This window comes from Corella eumyota, chromosome 1 (genome assembly GCF_963082875.1).
Source record: "Corella eumyota chromosome 1, kaCorEumy4.1, whole genome shotgun sequence".
Taxonomy (NCBI): domain Eukaryota; kingdom Metazoa; phylum Chordata; class Ascidiacea; order Phlebobranchia; family Corellidae; genus Corella; species Corella eumyota.
In genome coordinates, this window is record NC_137490.1 from 14,594,881 (window position 1) to 14,611,368 (window position 16,488).

A 16,488-nucleotide genomic window follows, 5' to 3' on the forward strand; every position below is an offset into this window, starting at 1 on the left:
TTTGGCTATGCAGCGAAATAGAGAGTGGTATTACCGTTGTTGTACTCTGTGTTAACGTAATCAGCTTTGCGCAATAACATTTCTTATTGATTTTAAATTTAAACACTGTAGTCAGTCTTTTAATTCTTTGCGTTTTGTATGGCAGCAATATAAACCAAATGATAGGCGAGAGTTTAACAGTTTTATTTGGACGGTTTTTGTTTTTTGTATGTTGTTATTTAACCGCAATGTCAGAACTGCAGAATATATGTTTTGTCTACATGTTTTTTTTACTAACAGACTAATTACATTTTGATCAGTTAATAGTCTCCCGTCGTTTTAAACTATTTTTTTTGAAGTTTAACATAAGAAAAGCATGTGGATGGTGTGGTAGGACCACAAATAAAACAAAAATAAATTTGAAACTTGACAATACAATCTATAAAAAATGTTTTTTGCAGATAAATTTATTTTAGAATGTCATCGTTGACAAGCGACACAAACAAAGGAGAATGTGAAACATTACATATGAAATTACTGGATGCAGTAAGAAGTTGTCAGACTAATTTGGGTGGAAAACAGCAATTGGTTTCAGAATCAAGCAGTTGGTAATACATACACATTATTGTGTTTTAAAGTAATTTTATTTTATTACTGTATATATATTTTTTCTAAATAAGAGAGTTTTCAGTATGCCTTAATAAGTTTATTTTACATTTAAATAATGTTATTTTTTGTCCATTCAGGGTTTCCTGCCTTTGTACACAGATTGAAGTTGTGTTACAGCATCGTTTAAAAACAAATTCATTATCAAAAGGATTACTGGCTTTAAAACAAGTTACTGTTGGTTCTGTTCCAGAAGAAATTGTGTTTTGGCATTTTATCAGAAACCATTTGACACAGCATGAAATTGAACGGTAAATACTTTGAAACAAAGCAAAATTAAAGTTTTAATTGGTTAAATTTTATTTTTTGAAAAGCTTATTGTCTCGAAATTTATGTAAATCAAAAAAATTTGTGTAGTTTTAAGTATATGAACAAGTTTTATAGGACTATTTATTTAATTTTGTCAACATTTATGCATCATTCTAGAAATTAATAATTAACTGTTTGCAGGTAGGTGAAATGAGTAAATTCTGTGGGTCTGTTTTGTTATTTATTATTGTGTCAATATTTAAAAACATAAAAAAATGTAAACTGTTAGCAATAATCCTAAATTTCCATTCGTTTAAATGTAGCCTTAACTTGCAAATTGTATTACTTATTTTAATTTTTTTTAAATTTATTAGGTTTGAAAAATTGGTAAATATCACAACTGATGTTGGTCGAGGTCGTGCTTGGTTAAGGTCCTCGCTAAACGAACATTCACTTGAAAGATATTTTTACATGATCATTGGAGATGTTGACATGATAAAGTTAGTACTTAGTCTCTGTGCAATAAAAAACAATGTTAATTTGTTTTTTAACTTAATATCCTAAGCATTTTTAAACTATATCAAATTTGTCTAAATGTGAAAAAGTAAAAAGGATTATTATATTTAATTGTAGGAATTATTATGAAGATGGAGCATTCCTTCTCGATGAGGAAAGGGCAAGTACTTTACCGCAGATGGCAGCAGGTTAATAAAATCTTACTAATATTACCCAATATGAGATTTAAAAAAATAGCCATTTAAATTATAATGAAACATATTTATTTACTTTGTATGCTATATTTAATGTTTATTTACTTTAGGACTTGCTTCAATCTATTTTAACATTCGATTTGACAACCCTTCCTTGAATGGTTCTCCCAAACCAATGCCCAACTCACTCGGTTTTATTCCTAATATACTAACTCCAACTTTAAACAACATATCTTATAAAACAATATCACAACCAAATAATGAGAATATTGATGCAAAATATGCAGGTAATGTGCAAATTAATGTTATTTTAAATTGTTTTGCAAACTTGTTGGATATTCCAATTTATTTGGAATATTAGCATTTTCTTATATGGGTTTAAATTTGGTTTTAGAAAAAGTAAAGAAAAGATCTGGAAAACAAAAAAAGGCCAAGATAATTACATTTGGTGGAGATGATACCTCTTTTGATGGCCTCAGTGTAACTTCTTCATCAACCAGGGGTGAATCTGGAAAAGTCGTTACAAATCGAAGTATCTCCTCAAAATCTTCAAATATTTCAGTCTCCTCGGTAAATTCAGATGATTTGTATGAGATTGCAAGACCAGCACCACAAGTATCACAAAAAATAAACCATGATTCAATTCAAAATGGTTTTCAAAATCAAAACTCTAAAAATGCTGTAAATGCTGAGTTGACTAGAAGTGTAGCAGGTGTAGCTTTGCATCCAGAGAATTCAGAATTGAGTCACGAAAGTTCTCCTAAACCCGGGATTCCTTCATTTTTTTCAAGTCCTTTAAAAGAAAAATCTTCAACAAAAAATAAAAAATTAAAAGATCAAGAAAACGAAAATGGAATTTATCAAAGTGCAATGGCTACACAAAATTTGGATCAAGTTTTGCCAAAGAAAGGTGAAGTTGAAAAAATGAAACAACAGTTGTTAGCAGTTAAATCTGAGGAAGAAAATGACAAGTAAAGATGTTAAACTTATATTTTTATGTAGTAATGAGAAATTTTTTTTTATAATTGCAAATTGCATTAAATTTATTGAAATATATTAATGTTAAAATTTTAAATAGCCATGACCTTGTTATGGATGGTTGGTCAGTTCGGTCTAATTCTGTTCCATTGAGGGTAGATAATTCATCAAGTGAGTTGTACCTTGTTCATGATGATGATGATTTCTATTCTCAATCAATAGGTAATTTTGTGTTTAAATTTGATTATGATCTTTTATTGCTGGCATAACAAAATAATTAGGATTGCAAATATTAAGTTGTGATTTAATATTATATATAGTTCGATTTCCACTGTGAGCATGTAATTTCTCTACTGCATATGACTTTATAATGAACACTTACAACAATTCCAAAAATATTAGTAAAATGATCTCCTGAAATAGTTAAATTATATATATTGTTTAGAAGAGAAAAGTGAAAATTTTAATACAAATGAAGTAGAGGTATTACCGTCATTCTTGGAACGCAAGGCAAAGTAATTAAAATTTATTTTGAAGTTGTTTTGTTTCAAAGCATTACTAAGGTAATTGTTTTTTAGCACCCAAGCACATGAACCAACATCTTCTGGACAGAAATTGTCTTTTGATGCAGAACAACCTAACAATAGTAAGTTAATACTTTACGCATTCCAATGTGGTTTTATTCTTAAAATACAATTTTTTTTGTACTTATCACATGTTGTTGTGTAATTTTAAACATAATTTAGAACATATAAAACCACCTTAACTACCTGATTAACTTCTTCTTAGATTTTTGTTCGAATATAAAAAACGATATAGGTAAAAAAAATTTTTTAGATTCTGAAGACTTGAGACAAGCTTTAGTTGCGGTTATGCAACGCAAGGATGAAGTTGAACAAGCCAACAAGTAAGTTAAGCTAAAACATATTATCAATGGACAATGTCTTATTGGTGTGTTGCTTTTGTTATACCTTTCAACTTTATATCAACTTGGTTGTTTATTTTTACAGATCAATAAGAGGTTTGTTGGATACAGAAATGGAGCACTCTGCTGGCTTGAGACTAGAAATTGAAAAACTGCAGATGACAATTATGAAGCAAGTTGAAGAAAGCACTTCAGCTAAACAACAAGCTCAGCGGTAAAAAAAACTTTGCAAAGCATGTGTTGTTTTTTTTCTAATCAGTTAGTTATTATCTTGTTAATATTCTTAGAGAGAATGATATACTTAGAAACCAACTGAAGAAATATGTAGGAGCTGTGCAAGCACTTCAGAAAGAAGGAAAATCAAATGAGTGTAAATATTTAACTCTATATGATCCATCTATATTAATAAAACAGCTTATTGCAAATCTGCTGATAAAGTTAAGCAACATGACCCTTTTTCTTTTTATCTTAGTGGCAGTTCCAAATGATCAACAATCAAAGGAGCTGTTGGAAAATACTGATGTAGGAGCAGAGGTTTATGAAAAGGTAAATATTGTGCCCTTGTAATATTAGTAACATTTAAACTGCAGCAACTTGAATATAAGTCGTTCTTTATTTAGAAACTGATTGAAGTAGCAGAAATGCATGGTGAGCTCATGGAATTTAATGAACGCCTTCACAAAAGGCTTCAATCGTCAATTTCCTTACTTCACAACATGAGGACTGAGTTAGTGGACCTTCGAGGCCCAGTAAGAAACCACTTATGTAACTTAATTTTGTGTTATAAAAAAACTAAACTTTTTGTGCTTAGTATCAGTAACTGTAAAAACTTTTAACTTTGATTTATTTATTCTTTTTCCTAGATGGCAACTGACGACCGAATTTTTCAAATTGAAAATGACAATATTTCTACAACTGTAGAATCATTTTCACGTGCCTTGATTAATATTTGGATGCCGTCTGTTTATCAAAAGGGTAAAGGTCCTGATTCCCATCATGTTTATCAGGTAAATTTTTTTCAAAAGTAGTAATTAAATAATTCCTATTTACATTTTTTTTGTTTGAAATCAAAATGTAGTCTTTAATATACAATTTTTAGGTTTACATTAGGATTTCAGACGAGGAATGGAATATTTATCGAAGATATTCCCATTTTCATGAACTACACATACAGATAAGAAAGAAATATCCAATTATTGACACTTATGCATTTCCACCTAAGAAAACTGTTGGAAATAAAGTTTGTTTAATTCTGATTATTTTCATATGCATTGAAATTTTAAAATTTAATTTTTTAATAAATATAATTATCGCAGGGGACCAAATTTGTGGAACTACGCAGGAAAGGACTTCAAAGTTATTTAAGATTGTTAATGAACAGTGTTGTTCAAAATCATGAAAAGATTGTTGCAAGGCCGACCAAACAAACACTTATTACTTTGCTGCCATTTTTTAGGTGATTCAGACTTTGTAGTTAAAAAGTTCTTACCATATTATATGTTTTTATTGCCTAATTCCATAAAATTGTATTAAAATGATTGTCCCATTATTGTTGCTTTTTGGTAAGTTTCTGTTTTTTTTACTATAAAACTAAACTTTAGGTTATTAATCATAGTTTTTAATTTATTAAACTAATAAATTTTATGTTTCAAGTGAAACCATGATAACAACAGAAGATCCAACAGCAAGCAAAGGCAAATTTTCCATTCTTAAATCTCGTCGTAAATGATTATTTAATTGCAAATTCAAAAAAAGCCATGATTATTTTAGTTCTATAAATAAATATAAAGCAGTATATTTGATTTTTATGTTCGTTAATAAAGTGCAATCTATTTTATTATTTCAAGAATTTTTTACCTACATTTTTTTAATTAAAAAAATTGTTTAGTTTTATTAGGCTGTTCAAGTAATTTAATTTTTGATAACCACTCATTATTGTACAAAGTAATTTTATATATTTAAAGACAAAACAATTAAAAAAAGTAAAACAATTTTTCATTTAATCTTTATTGTCATTGGAAAAATTTGTTTTAACACTAAATTTGATATTGGACTAATGCCATGTTTAAAATTGCATAAGTAAATACATAGATAATATACAAAAGAGCTCTTTTAAAGTACTATTTTATAAATATTATTTTATAATAAGTTTCTTGTATTGCAAATAATTGCAGATTCAAATATTTTTAAGTGTTAATTTACAGTTTTTAAGTGTTTCATTATACATTTTATAATTAAAAAATCATTTGTTGCAATAGTGTGGTTTGTAATCTAAAAACAGTAGAAAATTATTTAAATTAAGTTTAATTGCACTTGTAAAAATAAATTTGATCATTTTTCAGTCTTCATTAAAGAGCATAGAGACCAAATTTGGTTGAATTTTTTGCTCAGTAAGGCGCTGGTTGGGTGAACCCCATTTCATTAAAGTGGGCACACCAGTTAGTTTCAACCTTTTATCAGTACGAAATTCATTTTCTTTGTTTTTCCAATATTCCCTTCCACCCACTGCGCAGTAAATAAAGACTACATCACTGTCGAGTGATTTTAGACCTTCTCGAACGATTGGTTCGCTGACAACACAATCTGGACACCAACTTTTTCCATTGCTATCCTTGTCTCCACAAAATAAACAAAAGATCGTTTTTCCTTTCAAAGTGTCATCAGTAACTTGCTTAATAAAATCCCCATAACCCTGTGCTTTTAATTCTTGAACCATTTTTCGATTGGGAAGATAAGTGTTTTTGTTTGCAATAAGTATATTTTTGAGAATTTTAACATATACCTAAACACACAAAAATTAAACTATATTAATGTTATAGCTATGCAAAAAGGGGCCTTTTGTATGGTTAATTACAAGCTTTTTCTTGTCCCTTTTTGGTAGCGAAGGAAGTATAATAGAAAAAAAAGAAATTTGACTCTTACATGGCTTTTACTGATTAAAGCACATTTTAAAGGATAACTAGGGGTGTAGATGTATCTTTAAAAAAGTATGGTCCAATAATACTTTGGGTTATATTTGCGTTGCCTTACCTCCTTACCCACTTGTCTGCTTGTAATTTGACATACTTTTGGTTCTAATCAGCCAAGTAGAAAAAACACTTTTATACACATAAAGGGTGAAATAATTATGTCGGATTGTTTACATAAATTTATAAGGACACTACTTTTACTTTCTGCCGAGTCAACGATAATATTTTGCTGCATGTACATACTTGCACACGGGTTTGTGTTATAAATAGTGGATTAATAATCCATTGAAGTTCGCTACGCTTGACTAAAAAAAACATACGAAATAAAAATGTATCCTCTTTTGGCAATAATCATGAACAATAGGTAAGTCGTTTTTGAACAAAATACATTTTTTTCAATAACGTCGTTTTATAACATCCAATGTCAAAATACAATGTTTAATGTTCTTTTTATATTTATATTATATAGAAAAAATGGAGCACGGCGTTTTATTTGTGTTGTCTGTTTCAATCTTAATTTTTTGTTAATTATTGTAATATATGTCCTTTAACAACTGACGATGTCACTTCAACGTGGTTATTTATCGTCACATACTGCACAGTGTAAAACCTCGCACGTCAATGTAGTGGTAACAGATGATTAGTTGAGATAAAACAGAAAGCCTAGATATAAAAGTCACTGTTGAAATGTCATTGGAGTTAAAAGCATACACCACTACACCAGACAATACAGCTTTTGGTAAACTAAAAATATTGTTAAAAAAATGGAAGGACAGTCAAGTTTTAGCTCGTTAGAAAACTATCCGGACCTAGAGGGAATAGATTCTCACATGTCTCATTGCCTGACTGAAGAAGTATATGAAAAGCTACATGGCGTAGAAACTATAAGTGGTTTTACAATTGACCATGTTATACAAACAGGAATAGATGACTTTAGAAGTGAAGATCGAAATAGACAATCAGGCTGTGTGGCTGGAGATGAACAAACTTACGAAGTATTTTCAGCGTTTTTTGATGACGTCATAGAAGCTGCACATGACGGTTATAAACCAGGACAAAGTCACGTCGTTCAAGAACTGATAAACGAGGGTGAACTGGTCCAGGTTAACTTTGATAAAACAAATGTTTTTTCGGCAACTGTTCGTCTTGTTCGAAACATTCAAGGGTTTTGTTTTCCAACATTTTGCACCCGTTCTGAACGAAGAATTGTCGAACGAATTTGCAAAGATGCTTTGAGCAAATTAAAGGGCAAATACCATTTGGTTCAAAAATTATTGGATGATTCGGAGATAAAAATATGTGGAAAATCGCTTTCTGAGTTTATTGATCGGTCATCTATGCACACTTGTGTTGGTCGAGACTTTCCTGATGCACGTGGACTGTGGGTAAGCGACGATGAAAAAGTGGTCGTCACTATAAACTGCAATTCTCATGTTACATTGTTTTCCACGTTTTTGGAAGGAAATATCGTGGAGACTTACAATGCTGTCAAATCCCAGTTGCAGTTACTGGAAGCAGCTATCACAGAAGGAGGAAATCGATTTGCAGTTAATGATCATCTCGGTTATATAACAACTTTCCCAGAAGACCTTGGTATAGGAATGCGAGCAAGTATCGAACTAAATTTTCCCAAATTGGCACGAAATCACTATTTTGAAGAAATTGTTCGTAAGCTGCGACTACAGACAACACAGCCAGATAAGGAAGGCTGTATGATTGCATCAAACATCGACAGTCTGGGTTTTACTGAGACCCACGTTATTCAGTTAATTATGAATGGATTGGTATTTATGGAGGAATGCGAAAAACGACTTCAGAAAACACAGACTATTGATCGATTAGTCAACGATCTTCTGCCAATACTGCGTTAAGTAAAAAGTTTAATGTATGCAAATAATTGTTTTAATGTTTTCTAAGTTTGTTAACAGCTATAAACTTTATTGTAACAACGAATACGCTTTATATTTATGTCAATTTAATTCACTTTTTCGCAATTTTTAAAAATAGCGCATACTTTTGTCGTTTTTGTACGAATAAAATTAAATACCAACATTGCCGCATACTATTTTTTATACAATCTATTCGAGTTTTACAAGAACTTTTTTTATGTTGAAATTTCTTTGTCTAAGAAGAAATTAAATGTGTCGCAATAATAACATCAGCTGAAACCAGTGATGCATGGCGGAGATGTAAACAAAGTGAAGTAATAACATGTTTTGCACATTCAGCAAAAACGTAAAGTACCGGCAAAACAACTTTCCGGTTTAACAGTTCAGTTAGTACCTCAAGTCAGTTTAAGCATTTTACAATATTTTTTTAAAATTTTTTATTAAATATTCACTTTGTACTGTTGTAAGTAAAATTGCAACTGCCTTGGCGGCTAATAAAAGTCTACAATTTAGCAGTTTCTTTTTTAAAAGTGTTTTTAAGTAAATATTTAACAAACTTTTTAAAATGTGATCAGTTAATTATTGTCTGGAACTATGTATTATTAGACTGTAAATATAAGCTAATACCAAGGAACAAAGACTAGAGTATATAACAGTTATTAATTTAGCATTAAGATGATTTTTACCCATACAAAAAATAATTTAGTATAGCAATGACAAGATGCATACTTTATTACATTTTATATAAGTGTTGCAGTTAACAGAATTTTTTTATTCTAATTGGTCAGCATCTTGTTTGTTTTAAAGATAATAAGTCATATTGCTGAGAGACCAAAGTACTGAAATTGGACTTTGACCAAGTATTTGTCCTGTGTACTTTACCTTTCTCTCTTGCTCTTTGCATAGTTCTCTCTATTTCTCTAGTCTTAATTACTTTTTAGATATAAAAACATATTTGTACACATTTGATTTTAGTGTGGTAAATTTGTGCTGGTAATTATTTGCCACGTTGTCTTACTAGTTGCATTTCAGTTGAGTAATATGTTGATGATGTAAGAATAAATATTTATTAGGGAGATCACATGTTAGTGTCTTGTCTACTACTGATATAAATTCACAATACTTTTAGCTATGATATTTAATTTTCTAATTATAATATAAATTTATAACTGAAAATATTATTGACAGAGTTATAAATAAAATTGTATATATATATCATTTGTGTGTATTAATATTTTTAAACTAGCTTTTTAAAAAAATTAATCATGGGATTAATACCTAAAGTTTTCTGCTTGCTGCTATGTATATGCTATTGTATCACAGGTATGTTGTAACCAGTTTAAAAAATAACTTTAAATAAAAAAAAATTATACGATTGTGTTTTAATATATGTATCTTTTTTATATTTTTTTTATTAAAGGATAAAATATATGGTACTGTAATTTACTTTAATCTATTCATATTAATTTAGTCCCAGTTTGGTCTTCAGGGCTTCATATAAGTCACTCTAAGTTGTATCGCTATAGTTATGAAGCTGATGTTATCCTAAACGAAGCTGATATTGCAGAAGAAGATAAAATACACAGAATGCATGCAGATGTTGGTGAGATAATAATTATTAGACTTAAAAAAAGGATAAACTTTATTTAGATTTTGATGATAAAAAAAGTTAATAATATTATTGTTTTTCTAGGTCTAAAAGTAAATGCTGTGTTTGAAATATTTTCAAAGTGGACAAATCCACAAAATCCGAATGATCAAGTTATTGAAATGCAGGTATGTTCATATAACTTAAGTATAACACTTTTTTCCCCAATTACAACACTAGTAAACTGCTATAGCAATTATCTAAATGACATATTTTTAGTTTGAGGAAGCTGAAATATTCAATGTAAGTGATAGACTAAAAAGAGATAACAGTTTTCATTCTGCAAGGAAAAGTAAATCTCTTCGAAGTATTACAAAACCACTTATATTTCGATGGATTGATGGAAAGGTAACAACTTTATATTTTGTTTATTTATTTTTTTGATTTAAATTGATTTTAATGTTGCAGTTATGTATGCAACAATTATTTTTATTTTAAAATATAAATATTTTATGTAATGCAGTTGTCATTTTTCTAAATTTTCATAACTAATATTTTTATATATGTTCTTTTTTTTGATAAGGTGATGGAATTTTATGTAAACAGTGCTGAAACAGTTTCTTCACTAAACATTAAACGAGGAATACTTGGTTTATTACAACTTCAAACATTATCTGGAAAAAGAGAAGAGGTATTTATTTAACTTAAAACTTTTACTAACTTTTTTAAGGATTGACAATAAATCATGTTAACACTGTTTTAAAAGTATTGTATCTTATAACACTTTGTTAAAGGTTAAACAGTTTGTTTTATCTTTTTAGGAAGACCCTGCTGGTTTGTGTAGTGTGAATTATTTAGTTGAAGATAAAGAAGTAAAAAAAATTAAAGAATTGGAAACTTGTAAAAATCAGGAAGAGAGATACACTGCTTTAAGCAAGGTTTTTAAAAAAATATTTCTTTTTTAAGTTAAATTTTTTGTACAAATTCACAGATTTATGTGGAATTATGACAGGATCTAACATTTACAAATGTAAATAATAATATAAAAACTGTAATCAACAATTAGATACTTTTAAGAGAATATATTTATAGGATTATTACAAATAGTACCTATATTTAATAGGTTAGGTTACATTATTGCAAAACTTAAACTTTTTTCCCATGGTTTAACTGTTCAAAGTACATTTTTTTATTGACGCAATATCTGGGGATTTTTTTTGTTCTTTCTTCAGCATATACTGGTACATAAGAACAATTTAAAAACATTTATTCAGTTGAAATACAACCTTGCTAATTGTTTGTTTAAGGCATTAGGAGTAACACCTGCTTCCACAAGCCGGGCGCTGTACACTTTATCTGATGACATGTCTCATATTTTGTTTGCTGTTGCTATGGAATCCTACTCTCTTCGTTTGAACATTAAACAGGATATTAGTCTGATCGTACTTGGAAAGTAAATAATGCAATTTTGACTTTGTTTGTTTATATAATATATCTATAAGAAATAGTTATGGGTATAGGGTATAAAAAAATTTATTTACTTTTATACTTTGAAGAATTTATTTGATGAAAAGTCAGATTTTTTTATAACTGTTTTTGTAAAAGTTTAAATTTGTTAATTGCAATTAATGTTATATTTTAGGCAAACATTGGGTTTAATAGATTTGGTAGACCATACAACGAAAATGTCATCAACTAAGGAAGATGCTTTAAGTGAATTTGCAAATCGTATGTTGGAACTATTACTAAAAATAATTAACTAAACCTTTTTGTGCAAAAAAAATTGTACAAAAACTTAATGACTATAAATATATTTGTGCTCCATTTATTTATGGGCTGTATAATTTTTATTGGGGGGAAATATATTATTACTGTTAAAAAAAAATTATTACTGTTAAAAATTATTGTTAAAAATTGTTATTTTTGCATATCAGGAGCTAGAAAGCTTGGAGAAAAGTATGTCAAAAAATCGTTGGTATCCATAAAGGATGTAAAAGACTGTGCAGAGGGATGCTTAAATGTAGGTTTTAAATTTTAAATGTTATAGAGAAATAACTGTGTATGCTTATTTTAACAATAATTAATACATTATTTAAATTTTAAAAAGTTTTTATAATATTGTCGTTTTTTAAATTGTTTTTAAACACAGATCAAACAAGTTCTAGAGGAATTTCATGATGAGTTAACAAAGGGAAATATGGCAAACAGAAGCTCAGTTCAGGCTTATATTACTGCTGTTCGAGCTGCAAGACAAGCTGACAAAAAAACTTTATTAGAAATCATGAAAAGCAAAAAAAATCAAGATATTAAGTAAGTTTAACAAAGTTTATTAAAATTCAAGTAAAATATGTGAAAGTAACTTTTCGTAACTGTTAACATTTTTTTTATTTTATTTCTAACTTAAGTTAGATGTTTTCTAACTAACTTTATTTATTACATTGTTTTTAACAAACAGTGCTTTATTTACACCAAATTCCATTTTTATATTTTAATGCTCGTTTAGATTGACTTTGATTGACGTTCTTGCTGCTACCCAGACCGAAGCTTCACAAGCTGTGCTCATGAAATCCTTGGATTTTAGTAAAACTGAAAATACAGGAGATATTGAGAGGGCATTATCTGGAATATCGTTTTCTTCACATCCTACTGAAAATGCTTTAAAAGATTTATCTGTAATTTTTACTGTATATTGAATGCAATATTTTGTTATAATTTTTGAAACAAATATTGTAGAAGTTATTTGTTTTATTAGGCATGCTAAAAAAGTGTATAATTAATTTATTAGGTAATATTTCGTAATATTTTTCTTCTTTGTTACATCTTTATTCTATTTTTTAGAGTGTGTTTCAAGGAAAGATAGGCAATCCTAAAATTAAAGAATCTGTTGCACTTGCTCTTGGTGCAGTTTTAAACAAGTTCTGTAAAGCCGCAAAGGAGAATTGTGAAAAGAAGGTAAGTATTAATAAGTGTAATGCTACTATTGTTTGATATCTGTAATACTTTTTTGTATTTACTTAAATAAGAATAATTTGGACAATTTGCAGATATTAATTATTTAAATTTGTTTATTCTAAAAAAATAACTTTTATTTAGTCTTCCAAAGAAGTGATCGCAGTGATTCAAAAAGGCTTAAAAGATTCTAAAACTGAAGCTGAACAAACTCTTTACATTCAATTTGTTCAAAATTCAGGGATACCAGATTTTATTCCACAACTATTAAACTTTTCTGCAAACAGCGAGTTTCCTTTGGTTCATCATTTGGCAATTACTTCACTTAGTGTTTATGACACAAAATATTTGGATAAATCAGTAAGCAAAAACTAAATAAGGCTGCTGAAGTAGCTACACTTGTGTTAAATAACAATTAACTATGTACGAACCAATAATTGTTGGCAATTTTGTTTTGCTAAAGTTATATTTTTAATTTTAATGTTATGGGTTTTAGTAAAATCTTGGTCTAGCATTTTAGACAACATTTTGTTGTTACAAAAATTGTACTTACATTTTAATTTTTTAAATTACAATTTTTAGGTATCTTGTGTTATGAACCAAATTTTCCATCAAAATTACAAGAAATTTGAAAGTACAGTTAGATCTGCGGCTGCTAATTTAGTTCTTATGGCCAATCCAACAACTGACAGTGTTAAAAATATTTTTCTTTCATTGCCTTATCTTAAATCCAGAGAACTTGCCAATTTTGTGTTGGCCCGTGTTTTAGATTTAATTAAAACATATCATCCATCAAGGTAAAATATGGTTAAAAATTAGGTTATTTTATTTATTTTAGTAAAATATGGGTTAAAACTTAATTTGTTTTGCTGTTATTATCAGGTTTTTATGTTTGCCATAAAAACCCCTTTTTCTATTTTAGGGAAGTTCTTTTATCTGTCCTTAACAATCAATCTTATGGGAATTATTGGACATTGGCACAATCAGGAATGGCTTCAGCGTTTACTGGGTTTATGTACAAGTATGGGATATTATTTAAATTATATTTAAAGCAGGCATATCTTTATTAAATCCGACAATGCATTAATAAAATAATACACACTTAAATGTATTTACTTTTTTTTAAATTATGCTTTGTTTTAGTTCTACTGATTCTTCTGGTACATATGGCTTGTTTATGGAGTACAGCAACGCTGGCATGATGAGACGAACTGCTGTTGACTTTAGTATGCACAGTCAAGGGGATAGAATTGCATTAACACAAGTAAAATGTTTTTAAGTTTAAATTTGTTTTACAAAATAGATGTTCAAAATTTACAATATTTATTAGGCTATTTCTTTATTTTGATTTAAATTTGAAAATCAAATATACCATTTAAATTACTTTTTTTATTAAAAGCTTGGAATAGTTGCCCAAGGTTTGGAGGGGTTAACAGGAAGTACTCCGGATGAAGGAGAAGAAGAGCTAGATTCAATGGTCGGGATGGCTTCTTCCATGATGGGGGTCAAACTTCGACCCTTAACCTTCTTTAGGGGTTATAGTGATATGATGTCTTTGATCTGGGCGGGAGGTTCAGGGGATCCAGCTGGAGTAGAAGCAATGTTAATGTTGACAGATCACTTGCAAGTAAACCAATAAGAAATTGCTCATTTAAAATAAATTTAAAGTACATTTTAATGTGTTACATTAGAATTTTTGTAATTTACAATGGAATAAACTTTAATAATTTTGATTTTAGCATATTCTGCTATCTTCTGGTTTAAGAATTAAGGCTGAAGTGTTTGGAGCAATTTCAACTAAAATCACAGCAGAAATTAGCTTTTCTTTATGGAATAGAAATGTGGAAATTGTATCAAAAAATGCGTAAGTAAACCAGTAAAGTTATAAAAAAAGAAATGTTGGTTTTTTAGATATCAAAATAGTTTTAAAATAAGAGCAACTTTTTCATAAAATTTTTTATATAAAAAAACATATTTTTCATACTAATGTTTTTAAAACTGTAATGTATTTTTAGAGGAGCATTATCGATACAATGTAGATTAACTTTGGAATCACCAATTATTAGAGCATCAGTTCGCAATGCATTTGATACCAAAACAGCGTTAGAATTTTCTGTATTCACCGACTTTTCAACATTGCCTCCAAAATCTTGTATGAGATTATCTTACCCTCCGTTTTTATTTGAGTAAGTATTCTTTGTTTGTAGTTTTACATCTAACTCTCACTAGTTATTAAATCAATTATTTAAACACATGTGGAATTGTGTTTTCTTTTATTACATACCTTTAAACCAGATAAAGTGATTTAAAAAATATAGAGTAAACCCAATAATGTATTTTTTGGTTTGCAGAAAAACTTTAAGAAAATTTGAAAGAGTGAAAGGTTCTGTGAAGCGTTTGTTAACAATGAGACGTGAACAATGGAACATATTGGGCACAACTTTGCCATTACACCAAGGAAATTCGCAAATGTGCACTAAAATAGTAACATCCTGAAACCAGTTGAAACCAATAGATAGTACAGTTTAAATTGCCGATATTGGCGTTATTAAAAAAATACACTATTATGGTTGCTAATGAACAAAATACTATTGAAATGCCAAAATGCAAATAATAGTGCTATTTTTTAGGTTAGCAATTGTTTTTAAGGTTTTTTAATGCTGCGATATAAGAAATTTTATATAACTCAAATCAGATATGTTTTTGCTGTTTTTAACATCATACCTTAAATTTAATTCATTCTACAAGTTTTTTTATTGTAATTTTTTATCTCAAAAAGTATATTTCACATTGTTTAAAGACAAAAAGTTTAGCAATGAATATAAAATATATTTGAGAATTTCATAATTATGTATCATTAATGCAAAAACAAAAGAATTTTAAAATAGCGAGGGAAGAAAAATCTTTAGTCTTATTTCTTGTCATAATTTCACACTTGCCTTAATATTTTGTTGTTTTATAATCATTATTTTTTTAATTATTTTTTGTATCTGTACCTGAAATTAAGTGATCACCACATTTTCTGTAACTTTTAACATTTTTTGCTATCTTCCATTTTCAAACTTTATAAAAGTACATAAATAAATGTGTTTTGCAAGCAATGCTGTACTGTACTTGTGTTTTTAAAGCTAATTGTACTTTGAACTACTTTTCATCATTTAGTCAAAGCAGTTTATATGTTTGAACTAACTAGTAAAACTGTGGTTAAAACATATTTGAATGAGTTTTGTGCAATTTTTTTCCAGACCTTAATGTTTTGTTAAAGTAACTTAGATATCTTTAAGTGGGTTGTGAATTTTTAAATTAATAAAGATTAAAAACCCTAAAATTTGCAGTTATTAATGCACTTTTTCTAATATTTTGTAATAGTTTTCAGTATTTGGCGTATTTAATACCTTTACTGTGAAATTTAGCTTAATTAGGAGTTTTACCAGTACTTTAACTTTTTTATTAATTGTTTGTTACACGTTTATTCATTCTAACATTATTAACGTTTTTGTACTAACAATATAGTCACTTTTGCCAATACTCTAAAGTGCTTTGGTGTATGAATTGTTTAAATAAAATAAAAAAAACTTTTTTTTTT

At 28.4% G+C, this 16,488-nt stretch overlaps 4 protein-coding genes across 4 annotated transcripts; 3 read left to right on the forward strand and 1 right to left on the reverse strand.

The window, feature by feature from the left end:
- Positions 1 to 80: 80 nt before the first annotated feature.
- LOC145744290 (sorting nexin-29-like) lies at positions 81 to 5,608 on the forward strand. Its single transcript, XM_082562298.1, has 18 exons — positions 81 to 587; positions 726 to 896; positions 1,269 to 1,394; positions 1,528 to 1,598; positions 1,715 to 1,891; positions 1,999 to 2,575; positions 2,683 to 2,804; positions 3,028 to 3,097; positions 3,161 to 3,228; positions 3,372 to 3,489; positions 3,593 to 3,721; positions 3,795 to 3,877; positions 3,980 to 4,053; positions 4,128 to 4,256; positions 4,371 to 4,514; positions 4,607 to 4,747; positions 4,824 to 4,963; positions 5,161 to 5,608. The coding sequence occupies exons 1-18, from the start codon at positions 457 to 459 to the stop codon at positions 5,234 to 5,236; spliced, it is 2,547 nt and encodes an 848-aa protein (XP_082418424.1). The 5' UTR covers positions 81 to 456; the 3' UTR covers positions 5,237 to 5,608.
- On the reverse strand, positions 5,446 to 6,640 carry LOC145744997 (thioredoxin domain-containing protein 17-like). Its single transcript, XM_082562985.1, has 2 exons — positions 6,538 to 6,640; positions 5,446 to 6,289 (listed from the first exon to the last, which is right to left on the reverse strand). The coding sequence occupies exon 2, from the start codon at positions 6,221 to 6,223 to the stop codon at positions 5,846 to 5,848; it is 378 nt and encodes a 125-aa protein (XP_082419111.1). The 5' UTR covers positions 6,224 to 6,289; positions 6,538 to 6,640; the 3' UTR covers positions 5,446 to 5,845.
- Positions 6,641 to 7,239: 599 nt separating this feature from the next.
- On the forward strand, positions 7,240 to 8,347 carry LOC145763931 (creatine kinase, testis isozyme-like). The gene has a single exon (XM_082575492.1). It carries the CDS (start codon positions 7,241 to 7,243, stop codon positions 8,345 to 8,347), a length of 1,107 nt encoding a protein of 368 aa, XP_082431618.1. The 5' UTR covers position 7,240.
- Positions 8,348 to 9,566: 1,219 nt separating this feature from the next.
- Positions 9,567 to 16,402, forward strand: LOC145744274 (microsomal triglyceride transfer protein large subunit-like). The gene is made up of 20 exons (XM_082562297.1): positions 9,567 to 9,688; positions 9,837 to 9,968; positions 10,059 to 10,141; positions 10,233 to 10,361; positions 10,537 to 10,644; positions 10,775 to 10,891; positions 11,261 to 11,406; positions 11,596 to 11,681; positions 11,888 to 11,973; positions 12,103 to 12,263; positions 12,457 to 12,625; positions 12,792 to 12,905; positions 13,047 to 13,262; positions 13,485 to 13,699; positions 13,825 to 13,923; positions 14,046 to 14,166; positions 14,302 to 14,529; positions 14,642 to 14,766; positions 14,918 to 15,088; positions 15,254 to 16,402. Exons 1-20 carry the CDS (start codon positions 9,631 to 9,633, stop codon positions 15,396 to 15,398), a joined length of 2,709 nt encoding a protein of 902 aa, XP_082418423.1. The 5' UTR covers positions 9,567 to 9,630; the 3' UTR covers positions 15,399 to 16,402.
- Positions 16,403 to 16,488: the final 86 nt, after the last annotated feature.